This window comes from Fusarium odoratissimum (genome assembly GCF_000260195.1).
Source record: "Fusarium odoratissimum NRRL 54006 unplaced genomic scaffold supercont1.42, whole genome shotgun sequence".
Classification (NCBI taxonomy): Eukaryota; Fungi; Ascomycota; class Sordariomycetes; order Hypocreales; family Nectriaceae; genus Fusarium; species Fusarium odoratissimum.
The window spans coordinates 125,601-147,701 of record NW_022158781.1 but is presented as its reverse complement, the minus strand read 5'-3'; the positions used below and the strand labels follow the sequence as shown (position 1 = coordinate 147,701).

The 22,101-nt window shown below is 46.8% G+C and overlaps 9 protein-coding genes across 13 annotated transcripts; 3 read left to right on the top strand and 6 right to left on the bottom strand.

The window, feature by feature from the left end:
- Positions 1-220: 220 nt before the first annotated feature.
- Positions 221-1,132, bottom strand: FOIG_14571 (uncharacterized protein). Its single transcript, XM_031215837.1, has one exon. The coding sequence runs from the start codon at positions 689-691 to the stop codon at positions 278-280; it is 414 nt and encodes a 137-aa protein (XP_031054458.1). The 5' UTR covers positions 692-1,132; the 3' UTR covers positions 221-277.
- Positions 1,133-1,279: 147 nt separating this feature from the next.
- Positions 1,280-3,530, bottom strand: FOIG_14570 (uncharacterized protein). 2 transcript variants are annotated; one of them, XM_031215836.1, is made up of 3 exons: positions 3,308-3,530; positions 2,033-3,247; positions 1,280-1,966 (listed from the first exon to the last, which is right to left on the bottom strand). In XM_031215836.1, the coding sequence occupies exons 1-3, from the start codon at positions 3,489-3,491 to the stop codon at positions 1,686-1,688; spliced, it is 1,680 nt and encodes a 559-aa protein (XP_031054457.1). In that variant the 5' UTR covers positions 3,492-3,530; the 3' UTR covers positions 1,280-1,685. The 2 variants fall into 2 exon arrangements, with proteins under 2 accessions (XP_031054457.1, XP_031054456.1); XM_031215835.1 differs by having other exon boundaries at positions 1,289-1,966; positions 2,033-3,530.
- A 199-nt stretch (positions 3,531-3,729) lies between these two features.
- On the top strand, positions 3,730-5,569 carry FOIG_14569 (uncharacterized protein). 4 transcript variants are annotated; one of them, XM_031215831.1, is made up of 4 exons: positions 3,730-4,212; positions 4,264-4,505; positions 4,575-4,822; positions 4,887-5,569. In XM_031215831.1, the coding sequence occupies exons 1-4, from the start codon at positions 3,813-3,815 to the stop codon at positions 4,942-4,944; spliced, it is 948 nt and encodes a 315-aa protein (XP_031054452.1). In that variant the 5' UTR covers positions 3,730-3,812; the 3' UTR covers positions 4,945-5,569. The 4 variants fall into 4 exon arrangements, with proteins under 4 accessions (XP_031054452.1, XP_031054453.1, XP_031054455.1 ...); XM_031215832.1 differs by having other exon boundaries at positions 4,575-5,569; XM_031215834.1 differs by having other exon boundaries at positions 4,264-4,822.
- Positions 5,570-6,615: 1,046 nt separating this feature from the next.
- FOIG_14568 (uncharacterized protein) lies at positions 6,616-7,122 on the bottom strand (the record flags this gene model as incomplete). Its single annotated transcript, XM_031215830.1, has 1 exon — positions 6,616-7,122. One exon carries the CDS (start codon positions 7,120-7,122, stop codon positions 6,616-6,618), a length of 507 nt encoding a protein of 168 aa, XP_031054451.1.
- A 451-nt stretch (positions 7,123-7,573) lies between these two features.
- FOIG_14567 (uncharacterized protein) lies at positions 7,574-9,043 on the bottom strand (the record flags this gene model as incomplete). Its single annotated transcript, XM_031215829.1, has 1 exon — positions 7,574-9,043. The coding sequence occupies exon 1, from the start codon at positions 8,984-8,986 to the stop codon at positions 7,574-7,576; it is 1,413 nt and encodes a 470-aa protein (XP_031054450.1). The 5' UTR covers positions 8,987-9,043.
- Positions 9,044-10,760: 1,717 nt separating this feature from the next.
- Positions 10,761-11,072, bottom strand: FOIG_14566 (uncharacterized protein; the record flags this gene model as incomplete). Its single annotated transcript, XM_031215828.1, has 1 exon — positions 10,761-11,072. The coding sequence occupies one exon, from the start codon at positions 11,070-11,072 to the stop codon at positions 10,761-10,763; it is 312 nt and encodes a 103-aa protein (XP_031054449.1).
- Positions 11,073-11,958: 886 nt separating this feature from the next.
- Positions 11,959-13,668, top strand: FOIG_14565 (uncharacterized protein; the record flags this gene model as incomplete). The annotated part of the gene is made up of 3 exons (XM_031215827.1): positions 11,959-12,099; positions 12,373-12,483; positions 13,654-13,668. 3 exons carry the CDS (start codon positions 11,959-11,961, stop codon positions 13,666-13,668), a joined length of 267 nt encoding a protein of 88 aa, XP_031054448.1.
- Positions 13,669-17,502: 3,834 nt separating this feature from the next.
- On the top strand, positions 17,503-19,519 carry FOIG_14564 (uncharacterized protein). The gene is made up of 3 exons (XM_031215826.1): positions 17,503-18,418; positions 18,473-18,547; positions 18,609-19,519. Exons 1-3 carry the CDS (start codon positions 17,724-17,726, stop codon positions 18,922-18,924), a joined length of 1,086 nt encoding a protein of 361 aa, XP_031054447.1. The 5' UTR covers positions 17,503-17,723; the 3' UTR covers positions 18,925-19,519.
- FOIG_14563 (uncharacterized protein) lies at positions 19,402-21,058 on the bottom strand. The gene has a single exon (XM_031215825.1). The coding sequence runs from the start codon at positions 20,790-20,792 to the stop codon at positions 19,584-19,586; it is 1,209 nt and encodes a 402-aa protein (XP_031054446.1). The 5' UTR covers positions 20,793-21,058; the 3' UTR covers positions 19,402-19,583.
- Between the last annotated feature and the right edge of the window lie 1,043 nt (positions 21,059-22,101).

Sequence of the window (22,101 nt, the reverse complement as noted above, 5' to 3'; positions counted from 1 at the left end):
TATGCCAAAAACATCCCTGATACTTCTTCAAATCACCAGGAGGTTCGCTGGGCTGTCTTTCGCTATCCAACATTATCTGTACACGTTCCATGGCGGATCGCCCTTATAAAGCTGCAGCAGTAAGGAATGCTTAAGTCAGGATCTGAGCAGTCCAGTCCATAGCATCGCAGTGGCCGAAAGAACTGCCGATGACAATAATTCCAGTATCCAACTTTGGTACCAGGTATACTGTGGAAGAGCAGCCAGTATTATTGCCGGCGTGGTGAAGTAAAAAAGGTCAGTTGACCAAGCCTCCAATTGTAGGATATGTGTCTAATATTCCCGAGTTGCTGGTGATCTCACTGACTTGGTTCGGGAGCTGGGTGCTCCCCCAGCCCATACCGTAGGACTGCTCGCGAAGAGCCTTGGAGGCCTTGAGAGGAATAGAAGCGTCAAAGATAGTACGAAGCTCTTCAACATTAATGCTGTGCTCCTCAATCCTGGTCGATGTAGCAATTGCTCGTAGAAGAGAACCATAAAACACAAGGAGATCCCGCATACAACTTCGAATGCCGCCTGCGGAAAACGCAACGGTATCACTTGAGATACGAGGACTGGGAACCTCGCGTAGCTTCAAATCGTGGTAGGCAAGATAAGCTACTGAGATGTTCCCATCCATCCTTGAAGGTTGCTCTGTAAATGTCCAAGTCATATTCAAAGGCTTGAGGATACGATTGGCGAGAAATTCACCATAGCTTATGCCTGAGATTTTCTCAATGATACACCCCACCGCATGATAACCAAAGTTGTTGTAAATGAAGTCTTGACGTGGTGGGCGGCTTATATCGAGTCACGCAAGTAAGGTGGTGCCTTGGGTTTTGGACAGGAGCAGCTAATTATTTGGTCCAATGAAGAGTGCATCCGAACTAAAAAGGCCGATCCGATGGCTAAGCAAGTCCCGAATGGTAGAATTACCAACGTTGGTGTAACAAAGGTCGACGAGAAAAGTATCAGCACGGTCATCCCAGTGAACCTCCCCATCCGTAACCAGACAAGCAATGGCTAGTACTGTAAACCCTTTACACATAGAACCAATGTTAAAAATATTATCGACATCTGATCGAAGTCCTTGGTCCACATCACGGAAACCGAGATACTTGTCAAATGCATTCCCATCTCGGTCAAATACCCCAATCTCAAGCCCTGGAGTGCCAGAAACAAAGCAAGCTTGTTAAATATGTGCCTCGGTGAGATGGAAGATCTCTTCCCAGGTTGATGTACAGCCTGATAAATTGACCTTGTACGCGTTGCGAGTGGCCATGGGACAACAGTCGACAGAGGAAAATGGAGACGACGATGGGCGAGCGGGGAACGTGAACGGGAAGAATCAGTAAGATATTTGGTCAGACGCTAGGTGGAGCCCCCAACCATTGCTTATTTGTGCCTTAGAACCGTTGCACAGAAATGCTAAGTTCGCGACATAATATCTAATTCAGCTACAAGGACCTGAGCACTAATTTTGGCTCCGAGGTTTTTTTCTTTTCTTTTTGCTGTACCATCGTGGCATGGCTGTAGGAAAGGAAGAAAAAAAGATACGCAAGTGTTTGCTCTATAGACATCTCCCAACCCACCTCTTCATGATGCCTGATGCCCGCCGACTTGGAGAGTCCTTGTTGAGGTTCAATCAATGGCAGCCTGCATTATGCTTACAATTCGCGCACGAAGAAGTTACTTTCCCACCAGTGCTTCTTTGGCTTCGGCGATTGCTGGCCATCCCCTTCTCCCTGGGCAGCAGCTTGCCCAGGGTCGATTGCCGCCAACTTCTGCTGCCGTTCGTGTTCTTTGCGACGCGTGTCCCATTGCTTCTGGCGTTGCTTCTCTTTGACCCGAGCCTCACTTTGCTTCGCCGGATCGTCCAGTGCATCTATTGTGTCCCTGATTCGGTCGCGGCGTACTCGCTCGACTCTGACTGCGCTAGGAGACCTCACTATCATGGCTTTGTTAGGCGTCTATCTCAGAACTTTTGACGTAAAAGAAAAGTCAGATAGCTTACAGTCATTGTTGGACTCCTCCTCAAGCCTAGCTAGCTCAGGGCTGTACTTGCTAATCAACCTGACGTTGTAGAATCCTGGCAATCCAAGCGAAAACTCGTGATCGACCATGAAATGTTCGAACTTGGAAAATAAGTCAAACTCGAAGATGAACTCGTTGCTGAACAAAATGTCTACAGGAAGGTCGTTGACAACGTAAAAGTCCCAGCTGGTTTGCTGTTCGGAGTCACCGAAAGTCCATGTTGCGTTGTGGATGCAACCCATAGTGAAGAACTTCGAGCCATCTCCTTGCTCAAGCTCGAGGTGATGTTCTGGACTGTAGTCAACCTTAAGGTAGTTTGACTTGGCCCACTGAGCCGACACCAGCATGACGTCGGACCCTGTGTCTGGAAGGGCAAGAACATGGTGTCCGTTCAGCCGCCCCCAGAGGCGCTGTTCTTCATTGCCGAGAAGGCTGACTCGGGGGCAAGTCTTGAGATTGCGTAGTACTCCTTGAATTCGGTTCTTGAATTTGGTGAGAGTCTTCGTAGCGCGCAAGAACGAACCGGAAAGAACGAGGTCGCTGGTACAACCAGGGAGGATCCGGCAGTCCAGCATATATGTCTTGATTTCTCCGTGGAACACGAACGGAACTTTCACAGTTCCTGGAGAAATGACTGTTTTCCCGCAGGGTAGCTGAATGGCTTCAGGCGTGGTGTTGTCGGGTACGAGACAACCCTTCACGACGAATTGTTGTGAGATGAAGTTGTACTTGGCGCCAGTGTCAGGTAGCGCATCCACTTCATATTCTCCAACTTTTGCTTTGACACGGTAATCTTTCAACCCGGGGTTGAGGATGGACTGCAGGCGGTTGCCTGTGGGAGTAGCACCGCTGGGCCTGACCGACTCGAAGAGGCGCTGGACCCCGGCCGGGTTGCGGATATTGTTGTAGCCGTTGGAAGCTTGAGTAGCGGAGCCACGAACACCAGATTTGTGGTTGAGAAAATAGAGGTCGACGCCATCCGAGTCGTGCGACGTGCAGATTGGAGTGATGGCAAGGAGCGCATCGCGAACCTCGCGCCAGGACCGGCCCGCCATAGCACCGGAGTCGTCGATAAGGAAGACGGTGTCAAAGGTGGACAGGAAGGCATACTTGTCTTCGGCGGACGTGATGCTAGCTAGGCTGGACGATGTAGAGGGACCAGCGGAGGCGGTATATGCGGGAGGGGCATCTTGGGCTAGGAGGTTGATTGTTGGTAAGTCGAGAAGCGCACCAGGAGATTTGAGGTCAGACTCACGAGTCTCGTTGCTAGGCTGCGTGGCAGATAATGGGTCGGGGAATGGGTTGTTAGTATTCCAAGACGTCCCCGCGTCGTTGACTCCCCTCACATCGCGCCGTGAGAGCCTCCACTCTGCTTGGGAAGATGATGAGTTCTTACGAGCAAACTTGTCCTTGGTGCGTTCAAACATTGATTTAGTCATGGCTGGCGAGTGTATCGACGAGGTTGTTGAATAGTGACTCAGATTCGAAACATGGTGGGGCAGGTGGCGGCTCTGTACTTGGTGTCTTTTGTTGGCGATTGCTTCTGTAATAAGTAAACGGCCTAGTTGTCAAATCGGGACCACCTAATGAGTGGCTGAGCCATCGATTTTCAGGTCACAAGCGAACACGTCACTGTGGCTTAGCGGCTGGTCAGCCCGATTAGACAAGGCAGTCTAATGTCGCATTTTGTCGTAGGCCAGGTGCCTGGTCATCAAACTTCATATTTGTATTCTACATCTTCTTGTCACAGTTTTTCAGATATGGTTTCTGAATGCTTTGGTATTTTTTCGAACAACAACGGCGCAGCATCTGAAACCGCAGATGTAGAGAAACATGGCGGCCAGGACATTCAACAAGGGCCGTTGGGTTTCGCGGCTCTTTCGTCGTTGATGGCCTCGGACGGAGACCAAGAGCTCCTCATCTTTCGAAGATTCGACGATATCAGCGCTCGAAATCTTCTTTACCTACAGTGTGAGCTGTTATCAATAGAAGATCGACTGAAGAAATGGGACCGGAATGTTCTGAGGAGTCGGAACACCAAACTTGAAGAAGTTGCGTACAGATGGGAGGAGATGGTAAAGCAAGCTAAGGAGGGAAAAGATGAAGCAAAGGAAATGATGGAACTAGTTTACCAGCTAAGGTCAAAGATCAAGGAATATCGTAAGAGCGCACATGACCTCCTTTTCAGGCTCTTACTCACATGTTCCACAGACGAGGCACTGGAACTTCAAAGTAGAGTGGCCAGACTTCATCCTCCGGACAAAAGAGCTCTGAAAGTGGCCCGAAATGAGCTTTGGGGAGGGCCTCTGGAAACCGACGGCCTCAAACCATCGCCAATAGTGGGCGGAAAGGCAAAGGATTATTTGGACAGAGAAAGTGACCTTGTTTCCGTGAAGGCACCTGTGGAGACGGATTTGTTATCGAAAACGCTGAGAGCTGTCTGGCCAGGCAAGGTGAGTAAACCCCATTTGATTCTGGCTGATATGAGATCCTTGACTGATCATTGTACCTTAACCTACTAGGAGGAGACCTCGAGGGACGGTATAAGTCGTATCAGCCGGTTCGACGAGCGGTCAGTCGCGATTACGGTGGCTACTATCAACATTATTTTCGCCATCATCTTGCTGGTAGGACCGATCACGAGTCTGTCGTACGTTAGCTCTCGAGCAGCGGTGTTGGGCATGATATGCACTTTCACGGCTCTTTTCGCAATCAGCTTGGGACTCATGACAAAGGCGAAAAGGGCGGAGATCTTTGCTGGGAGTGCAGCGTGAGACCTCTCGTCCAAACAGCCAAATAGAAGGAATCGAGGTTAGCTGACTTATGAATCACAGATATACTGCTGTTTTGATGGTTTATGTGAGCAATGGGGACTTTTCAAGTGGCAAATGATGGCGGGTATCATTGAAGCATCATATTTATATCCTTGAGTATTCTTGTGGCATTCTGTCACTCCACAAAGCCCTTGGAATTAGCAAGCGACAATAGTCAAGATATATCACGGCTACATCGTTCCTGTACAAATTTTAAAAGAGGCAGTGAAACCCCAAAAAGCGTCTCTGGAGCATACCAGACGTCGGTCGACAAGAAGTCAGCGGTGTGGGTAATAACTAGCCGTCAGGACGCCATCGCCATCTTCTGCCCGCCGCGTCTGCCCTTTACATCCAGTGTGAGAAACACATGGGATTAGCGATTTAGCGCCGAGGTTAGCATATGTCAGGAGTTCGTTCAGCCGAGTGACGGCGTTTTTGATCCCATTCAGGGCTTCACTGAACCGACCTAATCTTGTCACCCAAGCACAAACGCCGAGAAACAGCGAAATCATCTATTGATTTAACTACAGACATTATGCTATATGCAACACTCTACTATACCGAGAAGCCATTTACCAGTTCCGCGTTATTATCTTCCCAGATAGTTACTTTGCTGGGGACTATAGTTGACTGACGTGAGCTAATCTAAGATATTATTGTGCTCCTGTGTCTGCTGATGATGAATAATTGTGTTAGCTTTCCTAGATGTAGCTGAGACCTTGTTTTTTAACTCTGTTAGGGCGATACCATAGTAGCAATCGAGCCACAATAATAAGCAAGGAAGAAGCCACATATAACGAGAGCTTCATGTATTTGCCATCGGGATGGTTTTTGGACTACTTATGCTAACCCGACATGTTTTCGCTGATCCCCTTCTCAGCTTTAAATTGAGTTGGCGCGATGCAATAAAGCAGATCTTTGGCATACACCGCGACCATTATCACTGCATATCCTTGCTACTCTTTATTCTTATATGAGTCAGAGTAGTTGCAGATGCCTCGAATAACCAGGAATGGAAAGTCATTCATTAAGCCAGCTGCTTCCATATCGAAACAGAGAACGCCCTTATTCACTATAAGCGCATCCCAAGTAAAGGCATCCTTTCATGAGCCTATTCGACGAAGCAATTAGAGCTGTTCCAAGTCGTAGATGTAGTCGATCCCAGCTTTGCCGCATGGCCAACCATCGGGATATTATCATGATAGGGGCATTCGTTGTTCCATCTTGACCACGTTGTATAAAGCGAGAGTAAGATAAAAAGGTTTACTGCTATCATCATAAGAATGATAATTTATTATAGAGTATTGTATTATAATAAAGAATAAGATATTTATACTTGCTATACTAATCAAAGTTGATTAAAGTATTTATTATTTAATCTGCCTGAGGTTTAATTATTAAGTGCTTAACCTAGACCAAGTATGAGGTTAGAACTGAGCAGGAGTTAATACCACCGGTAGTATGTTGGTATCTCAGCTTGCTAACTTCAGTGGGCTAGTATTTCCTTGGTGCAACGATGTTTGAACCTTGCCAGCATATCCAGCCCATTTCTCGAATCCGACACCAAAGATGTCAGCCGTCTCAAGAGCCCGTGTTCGATTAGGCAGAATCCTTCGCATTAGTCATTTGAATGAAGGCCACCTCGCTTCTACTCCGAGCACTTATGTTTTGTTGATCTGTTCGTGTGTCAAAGGTTTGACTAGTCCTTGTCAGGAAGATGGTTTGAGCTTTATGGATTTCCATACCTACATCAAGTAGTCGTAGACTTTCGTTCCTTTCTTTTTTGGGAAGTGGACAATGAATAGAGCGGACCATCGGAGGCTTTGCGCTTTGCAGGGAGAGTTGTGCTGGAGTATGAGGCTGCGTTCTGATTGTCAGATTGTCGCTTTGTCGATGTCGACGAGCTAAATCCAGGTTGAGTGTTCGATGGCGGCTGATGAGTGTTTGGTGTGCCGTTGATGAGGTCAGCGATGTTGGGATCACGAAAGTGATCACTTTGTGGAATGCTTGTTTCCTCTTCCTTGTCGAAGGTGACATCGGTGATAAGAATAAGGATGTCAAAGTAGTGCAACGCCCTGGTGAGATGCTCGTTGGTAACTACAAGTCGTCCTCTAGAGAGTTTGCGCCGATTGGCAAGACATAAGAGGACGTGCTTGACCTCATCTACTACCTTGTTTCTCCGGTCACTTGTCTGATGACAGGCACCAACGGTACGGGTGAGAAGGAGGTTAAGATTTTGGAGCCACGAAAGTTCCATGTTAGGAGGTGCCGCTGTACCCAACTAGAGCCAGGGTAACTCTCCAACAATGTCCTCGATGTCTCTGCAGAGGATTGTCGTGGATTCAGTTTCGCAATTCAAGTTGATGTTGTTGGGCTTTATCGGGTCCAGAGGACCCATGTTGTACGACATGGTGAATGATCAAGGTAATAAGTATCTAGAAGCGACGATTTGCATGCATGGATAAATGAAGGTGGTATCGTGGAAGTGAAGAAATGAAACGAAGTTGAGGGGATTTGGGGATGGAGGAGAATACCGTGACGCGTTCGGCGCGATGGAGGCAATGATTCAGAGGCGCCAGGCGCCTCAAAATTTCGCTGATTTAAACACTCCAGCGTTCAACGGATGAACCACGCGACTCCCCCAGGAGAGAAGTCACTAAAACGGTCTCATTCACAAACTTTCATTATTTACGAAGACCTCCTAGGAACTACAACCTCTTGATCAACTTCTTGCTCAACATGAGCCTCGAGGCAACAATCAAAAACGTCGCAGCAGATCCAACACCCGCCGCGTAAAAGATAGCAGCTCTATACGGCTCAATCGACGAAGCCTCCGACGCACCCGCAGCATCAATCAAGATCCCCGCCAATGGCGCTCCCATCAAGTATCCAGGTGTCCAGAATGACGTCATCAGACTAATAGACGCAGCAGCGGATCCAGGCGCAAGTGCAGCTACAGCTGTCGGCAGTGCAACAAAGAAACTCCCATTGGCACACCCGTTGATGATGGCGAAGGCAAAGAGTGGCGGGAGTGATGAACTGACAGGCCAGATCGCTAGCATGGAGACACTGTTGATGAGGGCTGCAAGCGCGAGGGAGTTGAAGGCGCCAATGCGATCACAGATCCAACCGCCGAAGAGACGACCAACGGCTGTAGATGCGCCGAAGCCTGCGACAAGCCCGGCGCCTGTTGAAGCAGAGAGACCAATCGACCTCGCGAATACGGGTAAGAAGAATGGAGGCACAAAGAGAGCGAATACTCCGACAGCGCCTGACATGGTGAGCGTGAGAAAAGGCATGCTCTTTAACTGTGACCAGTCAAATCTCGATGTTGTTGCACCGCGAGTAAGCTCTGTGAGAAGAAGGGCGCACGGGATTCCGGTGACAAGAATCGAAGCACCCAGAATCCGGAAAGTCCACTGAAGCCCAACCTTGTCGATCATGGCTTGCGTTGCCAAAGGAAGCACAGTTGCGCCAACGCCGCCTCCCGCTTTGACGATTCCATTAGCTGTACCGAGCTTCCGACTAAACCATTGAGTGGGCATGGTGTTTGTAGCCGTGTAGAGCAGAGAGGTTGATAGACCAACGAGTAGCCCAGCAATGCAGAAAAGACCTGCGAGATGCTCGAGGGTGAAACTCGTGATGATCAAGCCTGATCCAAAGAAGATTGTCGCTACGAGACTGGTGATGCGAATGCCATATTCTCTTGATAATCTGACCGATATCAAGCCAAACGCGACCATGCAGGCCATGTATAAACTTCCAACAAAGGTAATGGTTCGAATATTAGTGTGAAGTCGAGGTGACTGAACAATGGCAGCTTGCAAAACTCCCCATGCTGTAGTGTACCCATTTATCCAGAAGAGTAGAGTGAAGCATGATCCGACAATTGTCCAGCCATACCCGCCATCAGGAATTGCACTTGTGGCGTGTTCCGGTGGCTCTTCCTCGTTTCTCACGATATCTTCTGTGGTGTTGAGTGGACTCTGGCTTGAGGAAGACATCTCGATAGCATCGCCTTGGCGCGATGGATCCATGCTGGATGTTGTGATGGACTGTGCGACCGTGTTTGTAGCCATTTTGATAGTGGTGGATGATTCGGTGAATGAACCGCAGTCCATCACAAAGAATGAGCACTATATACGTGGGGCAAGAAGCGATTGATACAGAGAGTATTGACGTCGAAGTATAATGCCATCACATGAAGGGCGCACTTACAGGGCGTCTGCGCTTTTGACTTGAAGGGCGCGCATCAGCATAAGCAGTGACGACATTCACTGTGCCTCGATCTTGGACATGGATGGCCATCTTCCTAGTCAAGTTAGGCCCTTTTCACCGCCGATAAACTCTTTCCTTATGCGGTTTCAACGCGGGGTTAAGCACTTTCTGCTTACAGATCTAAACCTTGGCACTCCGCCCATTGACTATCTTCTACGGGTTGAATGTTCTGAAAGAGATCACGAACAATGCTGATTTCTTTTCTGATGCTACTCCATTTTATACCTTGAATTGAGGTATTCTTCTCGCTGAACTCAGATTAAATTCCAGTCTATACAACTGTTATTCTCCGTCTCATGAAGTCTGTCAGCATATGTCACCATGATGCAATCAGAGACAAGCTTGTAGGGAGCGGGCCGCCAATATGCCATGATATATATTAGGACCTTGACTTTTGGGACGGAAGACAACGGTCAATCGAATGCACCGGAGGTACACAAGTAGCAATGAATCGATGACATGCTCTACGTTATGGCGTCGTCAGATCCGTCGGACAAGGTCTTCTATTCACATACGGAACTCCGTAGGTCCGTTCTGTGAGCATGCAGGGAGCTACACTGCCCTTAGTTGTCCGTAATCGTGAGTAGAATACTCAAGGCTTCTATGCACTGCCATTCGCTCTTCGTCAGTCTTCGGACCTAAGGTGTGTCAAATCGACGACAAGGCACCATGCACTGCCGAAACAACAGTTGGCGTCCTTTCGAAGAATTTATCCCAGGCGCTATCCTCCTAGTATAGAATCTTCAATCGTCACATTCAATGTCTCCAGTGGAAGCTGGTTCTTTTGAAAATTGTATCTTGAATTGTGACGATATGTCTTAGAAGCTCGCTTGAGACAGCGATTCCTGACTCTACTGCACATACTCATATGGTTTGCTATTAGCATACTGCCTGTAAGCCACCATCTATAACCAGGGGCGGCATGAGTCTTATGAAATATTGGAGTTAAATATGTATTTATATATATTGCAGTTGCACTACCAAGTACTCCCATTGACCCGCGTTTAACACACTATTGTTGCAACATTTTACTTTCTACTTCACTGCATTCTTCTTCTTTTCCTCCTCCACTTTACTCTTCTTACTGGGACAACTCGGGTTTGGACGTGTCTCAGCCGTCAAGGTCTCGCATAAATGAACCCTCCACTATTATCTCCCTGATTCTAGATGCCGTTCGTAAGAGGGTGCACGTCTTTTGGCGATATTGATTTTTTCCTGGGCATTGGCGTTGAGTCTGTACCCTGTGAAATATATCCATGCGAAGAATTCGATATGGCCACAAGGCACGCAATACTTTATGTCCTTCTTACACATCTTAACCTTTACTGATTCTGAGTATCGATCTAAGAACTGGTATGTAAGCAAGCAGTTGGGGGTTGCATAAGATGTGAAATGGTGGCATGACATGAATTTATAGGTTTAACTACGACGTATCAGGTTCCAAATACCTGTGAAGCATTGCAAGTAGAACGGCCTTTGATTGATCAAACTTGAGGGGCCTAAATGAGGTAGCCAACGAATGCTTGTTCAACAAATGGCTGGGGTGGTGGGAATCCAACTCTACATCAGACTACCAAATAACTGACTCGGTGATGTCTATCGACCAACAACATAACATTACGCCTCTGTTCCTTTTCCATGCTCTTCCTCATTCGACTTGTCGCCTTCAGGTTGTTTCTCTATTATTTTATCCTTCGCCTCCTTGGTTTCCTCCTCCGGGGCTTCCTTCTTGCTAGGGCATTCTGGATTCGGGCAAGTCTCAAGGTTGAACGCGCCGCTCACAGTAGTTCTCATTTCCCCATTGATCACCAATGGTGATGGGTGAAAGGTCGTCGAAGTAGTCAGTCCCAAATATGATGGGCAATATACCCACTTCAAAGTCTTGGTATGCTCGCAGGCAGTACAGTATATTGTCTCGCGGATGCACATGTTGTCGCTGGCGTAAATAATAGTCTTGGAAGTAATTTCTTCGTTAATGGATTAGAGGGTTTTCTTTTCAAGCTTTGTTGCTGGAGGGTTGAGTTCTCATTCAGTGCTGGATTTTATAGGCGCCTTTTGGGATTCCCATGCGCTCGGGATTATGACATAGTCCCTGACTTAAATTAAGTGGCCTAGTGACAATTGAATCAAAATGCGATGAATCATGCCATACGGTATAAAATAAAGTCTAGAGCTGAATGAATAGACATCATACAATATGCCCATACCGAAATCGGCCTTTAGTCAACAGTCAGGAACTACTGAAGCATCGCCTCGTTTGGACGTAAGCACTGTAAGAATGCATTAAAAGTCGAAAGCAGAAGCAATATCAGAGGGATGAATACTGGACCTTCTAGAATGAAGATGCAATCTCCATATTTTGAATCAGGTTTCAGAGTGTCTCGTAGCCATTGCCCCGGAGATAGCCATGTACGTCAAGCGAAGTCAGCACATTTCCCTGATTGGACTACCGTCTTTAGCTATTAAAGATCAAAGTCACCATAACAAGAGCCAGGCTTCTACATATCAGGTGATGTACATTGTTTTATATAGTCACTATCGGAAATAACTCAAAACTCTCCTCGATGTCACTGTTTTAGAAAGCTAGCACAATACTAGTGTCTTTTATTTCAGCTATCTGATATTGACTCCCACCATCTAGGCCCCCCTTCTAACATTTGCTACACGACCAATCCATGAATTATAGTCCAGTCAGGTCGTTAACCGCCATCGAACTCCCAAGCCGCTGAGTGGATGCTTAGAAGAAAGGAGGGTCAGGGGTATAGGATTTGCCCGAAGCCAGCCAGGCATTGTACTGGGCCACACATGTTGCGCAATGATCGAACGTGGAACTCCTGTCCTGATCAACTTCAGAACAGTTGCTCAAGTCACAGCGCTCCTTCTTATCCTTGCGAGCCTTTTCACATCGCCTGATTTCAAAGTCGACGCCTGTCGACATGTGGCACCGTCTGCAGCGGTAAGTGATGTTTGTAAGCCAGCACATTGTGAGCAGTAGTTTATGAGAAGTTTCAAAAATTGTTAGCGGTAGTATAATACTGTAAGATTGTAATGTCATGTAGTGTTGATGTTGATGTAAGAGGGAGAAATCTTCTTGGGGCTAGGATGACGGGTTTATATACTTGGGAAAAGCCAGTGATTCACGAGGGCAATATATCGACGCTAGGTATCTTGGCCTTACAGAGCTTACAATATTTTAATACAAGCTTCATGGCTTTGTAACACGATATAGGGCTCAGTGACTCAGCTTCGCAGTCTCTGGGATGTCCCGGATGGTGTGGAGCCTAATAGAACTGAACCATGGAAGTTAGCTGTCAATGCCCGGTTCAGGTCACATCTCCAGGTATATCAGACGTGATGGACAGTAACTTGCCCAAGCCAAATTTTGCTGCAATCACGTCGATAGACTGGCGGTAGATGACCCCTTGGATCCTCATCAGCACAATCTGTTCAGAAGCCGTGAATTCTATACGTGAGCCTGCTGAGATTATCTGCTGTACGACTATTCATGGAATTACTAGATCTGGAGGTCATCAAGTCAGGGTCACAGATTAATCGCTGGATTCGAGGTTGCAGCGGCAAATAATATCCGTATATTTTCTCTAGCTCTTAAACTTCGGGGTTTTTATGTTAGCCTCATGTATTGAAAAGAACTTGAGTGGGCGGAAAGAACCCATTGCATATCTTTTGAACCAGCAGTACGGGAGAACCATCTCAGTAGGTCAGCTATCACCTAGCTCACGTTAGGTTGAGACCGTAAAAGATACGCCTAATCTCTACCATAAGTGTAAAAAGCTGCCGCCTGAGATTGACAGCCCAAACTTCTATGGCCCATCCCAATCTTGTTGCTCTAGGTAAAAGGTGGAATGGGGTAGTAGGGTCTTCCCGCTGCCACAGCTGCCTGCCATCGATCGTACTCCCTCTGACATGCAGTGCATTCAAGCCATCTCAAAAGTCGATTTACTGTCCCGTCGGTACAATCCTCCAAATTACAACGCCATTTGCCCGCCACAGTCGCTCTGGGGCATTTCCGGGTGCTGTACTCGTCACGTATCACCTGGCCACATCGTAAGCACCGGAAGTAAGTGGTGACACAGACGCACATATTAGGGCGTTCTGATATTTAGCGGTATTCTATTTATTTATAGTGGGATTGATCGTGGTGGGAATGTCGGCAAAGGAGGGAAAGCGTTCCAGCCTCTGAGATTGACGAAATAGATATACTTAGAGACCATGAGTGATTCGCAGCAAGACACTTGTGTGCGTGGAAGGATTTGTGTTCCACTGAATGTAGTAAACGTTACGGCTCTTTATAGATGTAACTCGAGTTTCACAATTATAGTGATGAAATCAAGATTGTATCAAAAGTGTAACATGTCGGATTGGATAAAATAGGGCCTGCCATTGCACCACGTCAATGGAATGATCACCTAACTTAGCAAAGCTAACCAATGTTACACAACATTTATTCCAGAACAATTTTATTCAAATCAGTGAATCTAACTCTTCATAGTTATCCATCGATTAAGTAGGCATGATTTATTAGCAAGATTTGCTTATCGTAGTGTATTTCTGTTAAACTGAAAGCTATTATATCAAGGCAGGTTCTTCTTCCAAGCTATCTAGGATATCGTTTCTCATAGTCCTCATAGCCAGGGAAAGGTGGATCAGGTCTCGGAACATGGTGACCCGTATCTACACGCAACTTCCAACAAATGAAAGGTTGAAAACACGCTTTACACTGCTTGAAAGAATCCGAAATATCCGAGGGGGGTTCCTACCTGGCATCGAGGCAAACGTGAATGCCTTTTGCAATGGCTTGGGGACATCGTCTGACTTGGACATCAGATTTCACGTGATACTTACAGCGTTCACAGTGGTGTAACACGTCTTTGGCTTCGCACATATTGGGACTCGCTTCTTGAGCTTGAAGGAATCCTTTAGTTTGGCGAAAAGGTAACATGGGATAGTAATAGCGTCGTAGGTGATATAAACGATAAGGAACTTTATATGTCAAATGAGAATAAGTCTTTTGAAAGAACGATGATCAGATTTATATGTATTGAGAGGGCCAATGATTCATGAATTGCATTCGGATCGATTATCGATGCGCATTACTTGAGCAATCAGTGTGGCAGGAAAATAATGTGTCAAGACACCGAGAGGCAACTCGACTGAGTAACGGGTGAAGGCGCGGCAAAATCTCATATCTCAGCTAGTCCGCTATAAATTACTCATCTTCAAAACAGCTTTCAGGCACTGTATTACCTCAAAAGCAAGAGCACTTCATAACTCATCGTGGTCCTACACAACACGGCGGCCCATTCCGCCAGGAACCTAAGGGCTCATACGAAAGCGCTGACTCTATAATCAATCCTTCACTGGGTCACTGGTGTGATCAGATCTAAACATAAGTCAGATAGTTTAATTCAGAGCTTCTTTACTATGGAAGGATCCATACCTTCCTATAAATGTCAACTTAGTAACGTCGGAATGGAGGATAAAGGTCTGGAACGGACCATCCTCGTCTCAGATCCTCCTGCCACTGATTGAACTCTCTTGTACATGCCGAACATCTGGTCCACGGCTCTGTCCTCCAGACGGTGCCACCGAAGTAATATTACTGCAGCAGCTGACGCCTTGCTGCAGGGTCATCATACATCTTGTAATGTTGACTACGGAGCCGAGGCCTTTATCGCAGCGTTCGCACTTGTAGAATATAGCTGTCCTGTCACACATAATGAACGCTTCTCTTTGACGTAAGTTGGGATTCTGGAATATTCTCCGCTTGGAGTTTGAGCAGAGTATAATGGCCTTTTGGCGTTACTAATGATAGCAGGCTGGATAGTTTGGAGGGAGAGACTGTATTCCGATATCGTATAGAACTTTTATATGTGTTCCTCATTTTGGGTCTAATCACGAACTGTAAGTCATTAGTAATACTGATAAATAGTAAAATAGATATTGAAGATCACTAACAGCAAGGGCGGAATGACTTATATTTGACCACTGTCCAGAGCCCAGCACAATCATCGGAATTACTAGATCAGATTCTACCATATGCTTCTACAATTCCTGTGGCACATAAGTCTATCAAACAAGCATGCACCTGGGTTTCACCGAATAAATGAACTAGCAGTGAGTTAAGTACGATTAGGATTCTACCTCTTCAACTATAGGAATGGTGGATTAGGCTGATAGTAGTGCCCTTGTCGCTGGGAAGCCAACCATGCGTTGTACTCTGCCATGCAGGATCTACACTGCTGCCAAGGGGTTACCGAATTCGCGTTCCGGTGCTCGCAGTTGCTCTTGGGGCAATCCCCCCCACGCGCTATAGCCCGCGCACAACAATGACGACGCTCCTCCTCCAGTGTGATTCTCCCACACCGAGCGCATGTATATGTATACTTAACAATAACGCACATGGCAAAAGTAGTCCCAAGGTGATTTCTTGGTATAACGTGGTTTCGTAGAGTTTAGTAAATTCTGTTGATAGAATGTTTTATTTAGAGAAAAGCAAGTAACCATCGGTCTTGGTTCAACAACATTTTATACCCTAAGAGAGACCGTGACTGGCTAACTCTCATATCTTCACAAACCGTATGATTCAGTTTCAAATATTGATCATCTCAAATGGTGGAATGGGTTCGTAATAGTATCCGCTTTGCTGGGCCGTATACCATGCTGTGTATTCTGTAGAGCACGCGTCACATTCCATCCAAAAGACTGGCCGTGTGACACTACTTGATGTACATCTATTCGGCGGGCAAATGGGCAGATTGGGGTCAGGGTTTTGTGCACATTTCGCATAATCCTGCTTCGATCTGGTGATAGCACCACAGCGGCAGCAACGGAAAGAGACGTTAACAATATGACACATTGTCTTGTCTAGTTGTTGGTACTTGCTGTTAAATCTAAACTTTTCTGGATATTTAGGGTTGTATATTGACAAAATGGATGTGAGAGGAAAGGGCCTTCGGAGTGCTAGTACTAAAGCTTTATATACTTATAGAAATATGGTGAATAACAAACAGTTTCTAGTGTAGGTGCGTGAAAGATACTGTTTCTGAGTCTTATGATGAGTGAATGAGTTACGGTTTGTATCCACGTAAATATCACTCGAGATATGCTATTTGACAGATGTTGATTCCAATATTGGTCACTGCATCAGTGGAGTCCTTTGTGTTTCGGTAATCATATGCGCCTTTTTCTAGCAAAAAGGTCGAGGCTACTACCAAGGTCCGCACCAGTATGCCCACTGCACCACAGCACTACCAAACTTGGTACGATACAAACCCGCCATTTTCTTCCTCCACTTTCACTGCGTAGTACGCTGCAACACAAGTTTCGCAATACCACCAATTCAGTACCCTGTCTTCCGAACTATGTGTGGAATAACGGCTGGCACATCTGTGACGTCGCGATCTTGCTCTGGCGGGTCTACATCGCCTGATATCTCGCCCGGTATCTAATACTCCTCTGCATTTGGCGCAGATGTACGATACGGCTATCACGTGGCACATTACTTATGTTAGATTTCTCTTCTTACTAGCTTTAATGAGAATAGAAGGAATTCTCTCCTTGTAAAGATGAGATTTGCTTGCGATTTATATACCTGAGAAGCCTCAGTGATGGATTTGCTAGCGGCATGAGAATGGTATCTATGGACGTCGTCGATTACCTCTGATTGGTAGTGACATGTCTTTACATGCAAGTGCTTCACTGTGCAACTAGCTGGGACAAAGAACTTACGTTACTCGGGTGACTTCGTGTGCACTGTCAACCAAAAGGCGGCCCTGTCTTTTGTCTTTACAAGGCAATTGGATTTCATGGGTTGGTCATAGCACTGGGCGGGCGGACAGGATTGTCAATCCCCGCGTTGCCCTCTATTTACATTAATTGTTCTACCTTGCTTAATAGGTTCTTCGTTGGCTCCCTTCCGGCTTCACTCTTGATTGTCCCAAGTACGTGAACACCCTGTAAGCCGCGCGCTCAATTGCAACGCATACACTTCAGTAACTTCGACATCCTTCGGAAACTGGTCGAAAGTTGCGCAGAATAAATTCGACACCAACACTTGCATTTTCAGTCACAAATGATATCTCAAATCCCCTTTCCGTAAGATGAGGCCGCGTAGACATCATGTCAGATAAGGCTCTCGGAATCCCGAAAAAGCGTCTGACGAATGGCTGGCCCTTGGCGCTCAACCAACAAACCAATCACGGGCCTTCAAAATTGCCGCCCGGTCTGCACAAGTGGCTTTATGTCTAAGTTTAAGCATAATCTTGACGATCCGGGATCCCGATACCGCCGTCTGATGGTTTGATATAAGGTTGAATGGCACAGCCCTCCAGGGAGACGCGGTTTGCTTGTTTTCATTGCCACATTAATGTAGTCAACGGGATTTCCGTTACCGATTATTATCAACTGCCGAAGATAAAAGAGCCGTGTTGTTCCAGTCCGAGAACTAAATCTTCATAATAAGCCAGCACTTTATACTATTTTGACGAGTCTCGAACCTCGACTTCCAACCATTCATTGGCTTCACCTTTCATCACCTGTTTCGAGCATCCTTCTATCAACATGAGCAACGATCAAAGAGAACGATGTGAGAAGATCTCTCCCGACTGCCCCCTCGAAGACACCATCTACGGCTATGTCCCTAACATGGGCGGCAACGCCTTCTTCGGCGTCGTCTTCGGTATCTGCACTCTCGTCCAAGTCTACTTCCTCATCCGCTACTGGCGTCTCTGGAAAGGCTATACCATCCTCGTCCTCCTCGGCAGCCTGATCGAATGCTGCGGCTACGCCGGCCGAATTCTCATGTCGAAGAACCCGTGGGACGGTGCAGCTACATCCATTCAGTTCGTGCTTCTCATGGTCGGCCCATCGTTCCTTGCTGCAGCACTGTACATGACGCTTCGAGCTTTGGTGCAGTACTTTGGGGAGCAGTATACCAAGCTTCCGGCGAGGCTTTGGACATGGCCGTTCGTTACTGCTGATATGCTGGGGTTCTTCTCGCAGTGCGTTGGTGGTGTTATGGCGTCGATGACGGAGAAGTATCCTGCTGTTGGAACTGCTGGTAGGGTAGTCATGGTGTTTGGCGTATCATTCCAGGCTGTCGTCATGGCTATTGCAGGTATTCTTGCTACCGACTTTGCTTTGCGTATGCGTCAACAACGGGGAAGTGTCTTCAGGAATCTGCCTAAAGACCTTAACATCTTTCTGATCTCTCTGACGGTTGTATTCCTTCTCATTCTCACCCGTTGTATCTACCGGTAGGTGGCATCATCCCATACGCTTGTCGGCACACCCTTGCCTGACAGTTTTAGTATCCCCGAGTTGGCTGGCGGCGTTGGTGGTCATATGATGCGACAAGAGGTTGAGTTCATGATCCTTGATGGCTGGTAAGTTCACTTCAACTTCTTCCGTCAACTTACTCGTTGTCTAACACTAAACTCTTGCCAGTATGATCGCCATTTCCGTTCTTCTGCTCTCCGTCACCCATCCCGGTATCTACGCCACCGCTATTCATGGCCGGGCCGACCATCGATCCAAGTCAGTCAGACTCATGGATCTTGAATCAAGAGCATCTCGAGACGGATCTCGCAGAGCACCTTCAGACAGATCACGCAGAGGACATTCAAACAGATCACACAGATCACCGTTAGGCCGATACGAACCACGACGGGAGCATCGACTTGAGCCTTCCGACTACAAAGTCAGCGGAGATGTTGCAGCGAATACGAGTGCCATGGCAATGAGAGGATATGGTAATAAATAGTGACAGTTATACAACACAGCCAGTGGTGGTTGCAATTTGGTGTTCTGAAAGTCTCTCCTATGTCTACTGTTCTATTTGTGATGGATCTTGCGAGAGTGTTGTAGCTTGTCTTTTTGCGAAGGGATGCACCGTCTAATGCTGCAGCTTGCGGTATGACCACGGATCTATTGGTGTAGTTGTGGACGTGCGTTTGGTCGGAATGGCGTTGATAAAAGACTTCTCTTGTTGGTGCGGGAGCTGCCATCTTGAAGATCTGGGGTTTTTGTGGTGTTGAGCTAACCTTTCTTGGCCGAGGAATTGGAGCATCTTATATGCCTTCAAGGCCGGTCAAAGAGTCATAATCTAGGTTTTCCTCATATCAGCTTTATGCTGTAGCAATTGGTCAGGCATTGTGGTATAATGTCTAAGTTGTGAGCCAGATGTGTTATTTGCCGTTGAGACTTGTGGCTGAGAGCCTATATCAGCACATAGAACTTAGCGATGGATCTTGTCTTTTATTATGTAATTCATGGTTGTTTTAGAGATAGATATATATATCAGGGTTGTCATTAGACTGTCATTGTTTCATTTATGCACCGTAATACCGTTTGGTCCTATCCTTAACATTCCTGACCCAGAGCTTGATATAAAATAGGCAAAGGTTGTGCTCCTATCAGCCACTACCCTAAGACACTTGTCCAACTGGGATTTTCTGTCCCAGTCCCATCAAAGTACACGAGATAGTAGAAGACAGTAGTGATAAAGTTGAACAGTGTCAGCGTAATGCTCGTGCTGGCTGTCGTGTTCAACGTGAGGCCCCGCATAACCAATTGATCCGGAGCAACGCCTATCCTTCCCAGCCATGCTTCAGGATGACCCGCAAACATCTGTTCCCTGGTCTCATCCTGCTCTTCAGCGGTATCTTCACCCGAGGTGAATTGCACCTCCGATTGCCCGCTCTGTTCGTCTTCCAAGCTACCACGAGACAACAAGAATGCTAAAAGAGTTCCGATCGACTCCAATAGCTTGGCGATAGCTATGCTGACAATGGCGGTACAGATGATTAAGCCCGAACTATAATTGAATACGTCCATCCACCTCGGTGGCGGCTTGATCGTCGCTTGCGATGGAGTCCTCGCAGAAGGCTGTCTTGCAAGCCCAAGGACCACCATGACCAAGTAAAAACCTCGCATCGGTACTATATAGAGTGATCTCGAGAGGTCTAGGCGTCGTCGCGCGACCAGATACGCAATCCATATGACGACCTGCAATACCATGGAGAAGGTAACAACCATCGCGGCCCATTCGCAAAGATTTTCCACCTCCGTGGAAAGTTTGAAAGAGGCTTGTCGGCTGATATTAAACCATATCCAAAACTCGAATGGCGCTTGGAGTACTGACGACAATAAGACATCAATTGACGTTGAATCATCCTTCTCTTGGAGGATCCCTTCTGGCTCCCATCCACAAATGGATACCAGAAGCTTGGTAATATTGGCAAAGAAGAAGATAAAAGCACAAATTTGCGTCGCAGGTACGCCCTGGAGACTAAAGACTTTGATGGTCTGTGGCAGGACGGTAAATATTGTCAAGGCTAATCTGATGACCAGGCCAGTGGCTTTTGGTGAGTTGCGACGAGTCTGCTGAGTCGAATTGTGTGACGACAAAAATCTCGAAATACCTCCGGCCAGTACAAACAAGTCAAAGATTGAATCGATGAGACAGACGGCGGGGATAGAGCGAACGATATCGACATTGCCTCCGAAGAGGTCATTGTCTCGTTTTCGATTGCCAGACGGTTGTGCTGCTGCTGCTGATGCTAGAGAGGCGAGGATCCAGAATGCTGTTGGGCCAGTGACCTCTGCTGTCGGTTGTGACTCGCTGGACATGTTTGTGCGGCTTCGGATATGAGATGCGTCAAGAAACCAGTTTCATTGTAAGATGACAATCCGAAGATATGTTATCGTTGACAACGATAAGCGAGGAGGATTGGGGGGCTGTTGTCAGCCTTGAATCTGCACGGTTACGGCGGAGTCATGGCGTTAGTGCTGGACGCAGATTGAGGGGAAAGCTACAGCTCGGTACGAGACTTCAGCCTAATCTTGATGGACTCTGTGCTGATAAGAAGTAAAGAGAGCGATAAGATAAGTATTTCTTTAGCAAGTTAAGGCAAACGAAACCCCGCCGCAATTCCGGACTTACCCTGCGGCACGAGATCTACCAAACTGGCTGAGACGCAATAGGTTCTAGCGTGTTGATCTGGAAGCAGAGTTACCATGATAAAAAAAATAGTAAAATTCTAGTATATTTGCTTTGAACATTGTTGAATAATACCCGGAGGTGGCTCCTGCATGTCGTTTCGTCAACACACTTCGCCCAGCGTGTAAATTGGCTTTAGAGATTAATTTAAGCTTATCGCCATCTCATCCCCAACTGTCAAAAGCAGAGGCTACATCGTCAACAGCAATGCTGGATTGATTTGGAACATATCTCAAATGAACAACTGTACAAATGACTTCGATGTAACCTGCCAGTTGCGATCATCCACCGGTACTAATGAGAAACGGGCAGACTCGTGCCTTTTAATCTTATGCTCATGAGGAGATCACCTGTCTTGCCAATAACTGGACGGTCTCTACGCGCTGAAACAAATGCTCTAGCAAATCAAGTGACCATTCAGATTATCCTGAATGGAATTGGAAGGTCATGACTGGAGTTCTAGTCCGGTTTAGGTGTATCATCCCTGGACTTCGGGCCAATCACTCTAACTAGCACGGGCTAGTTTCCCTTCTCGGGAAATATTCCCCCAGCAGGGTTGTAGGGCATAAAATTTGCGAGCTCCTGATGTAACGCTCTGATAGGTCACGCATTTTGATCATAGGAAGAGGATGCGAAAATTCTTGTCATTAAGAATCAAGAGGTGACTATACTTTACGTCACGCCTGAGAGATAGAGAATCATTGTGTTGAGATACTTGAACACGAGAAATGTCTTCCGAGAAGAAACACTTGTGTTTTGAAGTGTTTTCTTCACTTGGAGTTTTCACTTCTCGAAGGTGACGCGATCACTAGATTGGCACGCTAGTAGCATGACATGCGGGAGGCTGTCAATGCAGGTCCGTCGGCATTGAACCATGAGATCTCGGGCCCTTGCATCTGTTAGCATGATGGATATGACCCATGGCACTGGAATAATAAG

What these genes read in the sequence shown, in the direction of transcription:
- FOIG_14571 (XM_031215837.1), bottom strand. Translation starts at nt 691, where the DNA reads ATGACTTGGACATTTACAGAGCAACCTTCAAGGATGGATGGGAACATC.
- FOIG_14570 (XM_031215835.1), bottom strand. Translation starts at nt 3,491, where the DNA reads ATGACTAAATCAATGTTTGAACGCACCAAGGACAAGTTTGCTCGTAAG. An exon ending in GGAGGAGTCCAACAATGACT is followed by an intron (nt 1,967 to 2,032) that starts GTAAGCTATCTG and finishes AAGCCATGATAG; the next exon opens with TGAGGTCTCCTAGCGCAGTC.
- FOIG_14569 (XM_031215831.1), top strand. Translation starts at nt 3,813, where the DNA reads ATGGTTTCTGAATGCTTTGGTATTTTTTCGAACAACAACGGCGCAGCA. An exon ending in GTCAAAGATCAAGGAATATC is followed by an intron (nt 4,213 to 4,263) that starts GTAAGAGCGCAC and finishes CATGTTCCACAG; the next exon opens with ACGAGGCACTGGAACTTCAA. An exon ending in GAGCTGTCTGGCCAGGCAAG is followed by an intron (nt 4,506 to 4,574) that starts GTGAGTAAACCC and finishes TTAACCTACTAG; the next exon opens with GAGGAGACCTCGAGGGACGG.
- FOIG_14564 (XM_031215826.1), top strand. Translation starts at nt 17,724, where the DNA reads ATGAGCAACGATCAAAGAGAACGATGTGAGAAGATCTCTCCCGACTGC. An exon ending in CTCACCCGTTGTATCTACCG is followed by an intron (nt 18,419 to 18,472) that starts GTAGGTGGCATC and finishes TGACAGTTTTAG; the next exon opens with TATCCCCGAGTTGGCTGGCG. An exon ending in TTCATGATCCTTGATGGCTG is followed by an intron (nt 18,548 to 18,608) that starts GTAAGTTCACTT and finishes AACTCTTGCCAG; the next exon opens with TATGATCGCCATTTCCGTTC.
- FOIG_14563 (XM_031215825.1), bottom strand. Translation starts at nt 20,792, where the DNA reads ATGTCCAGCGAGTCACAACCGACAGCAGAGGTCACTGGCCCAACAGCA.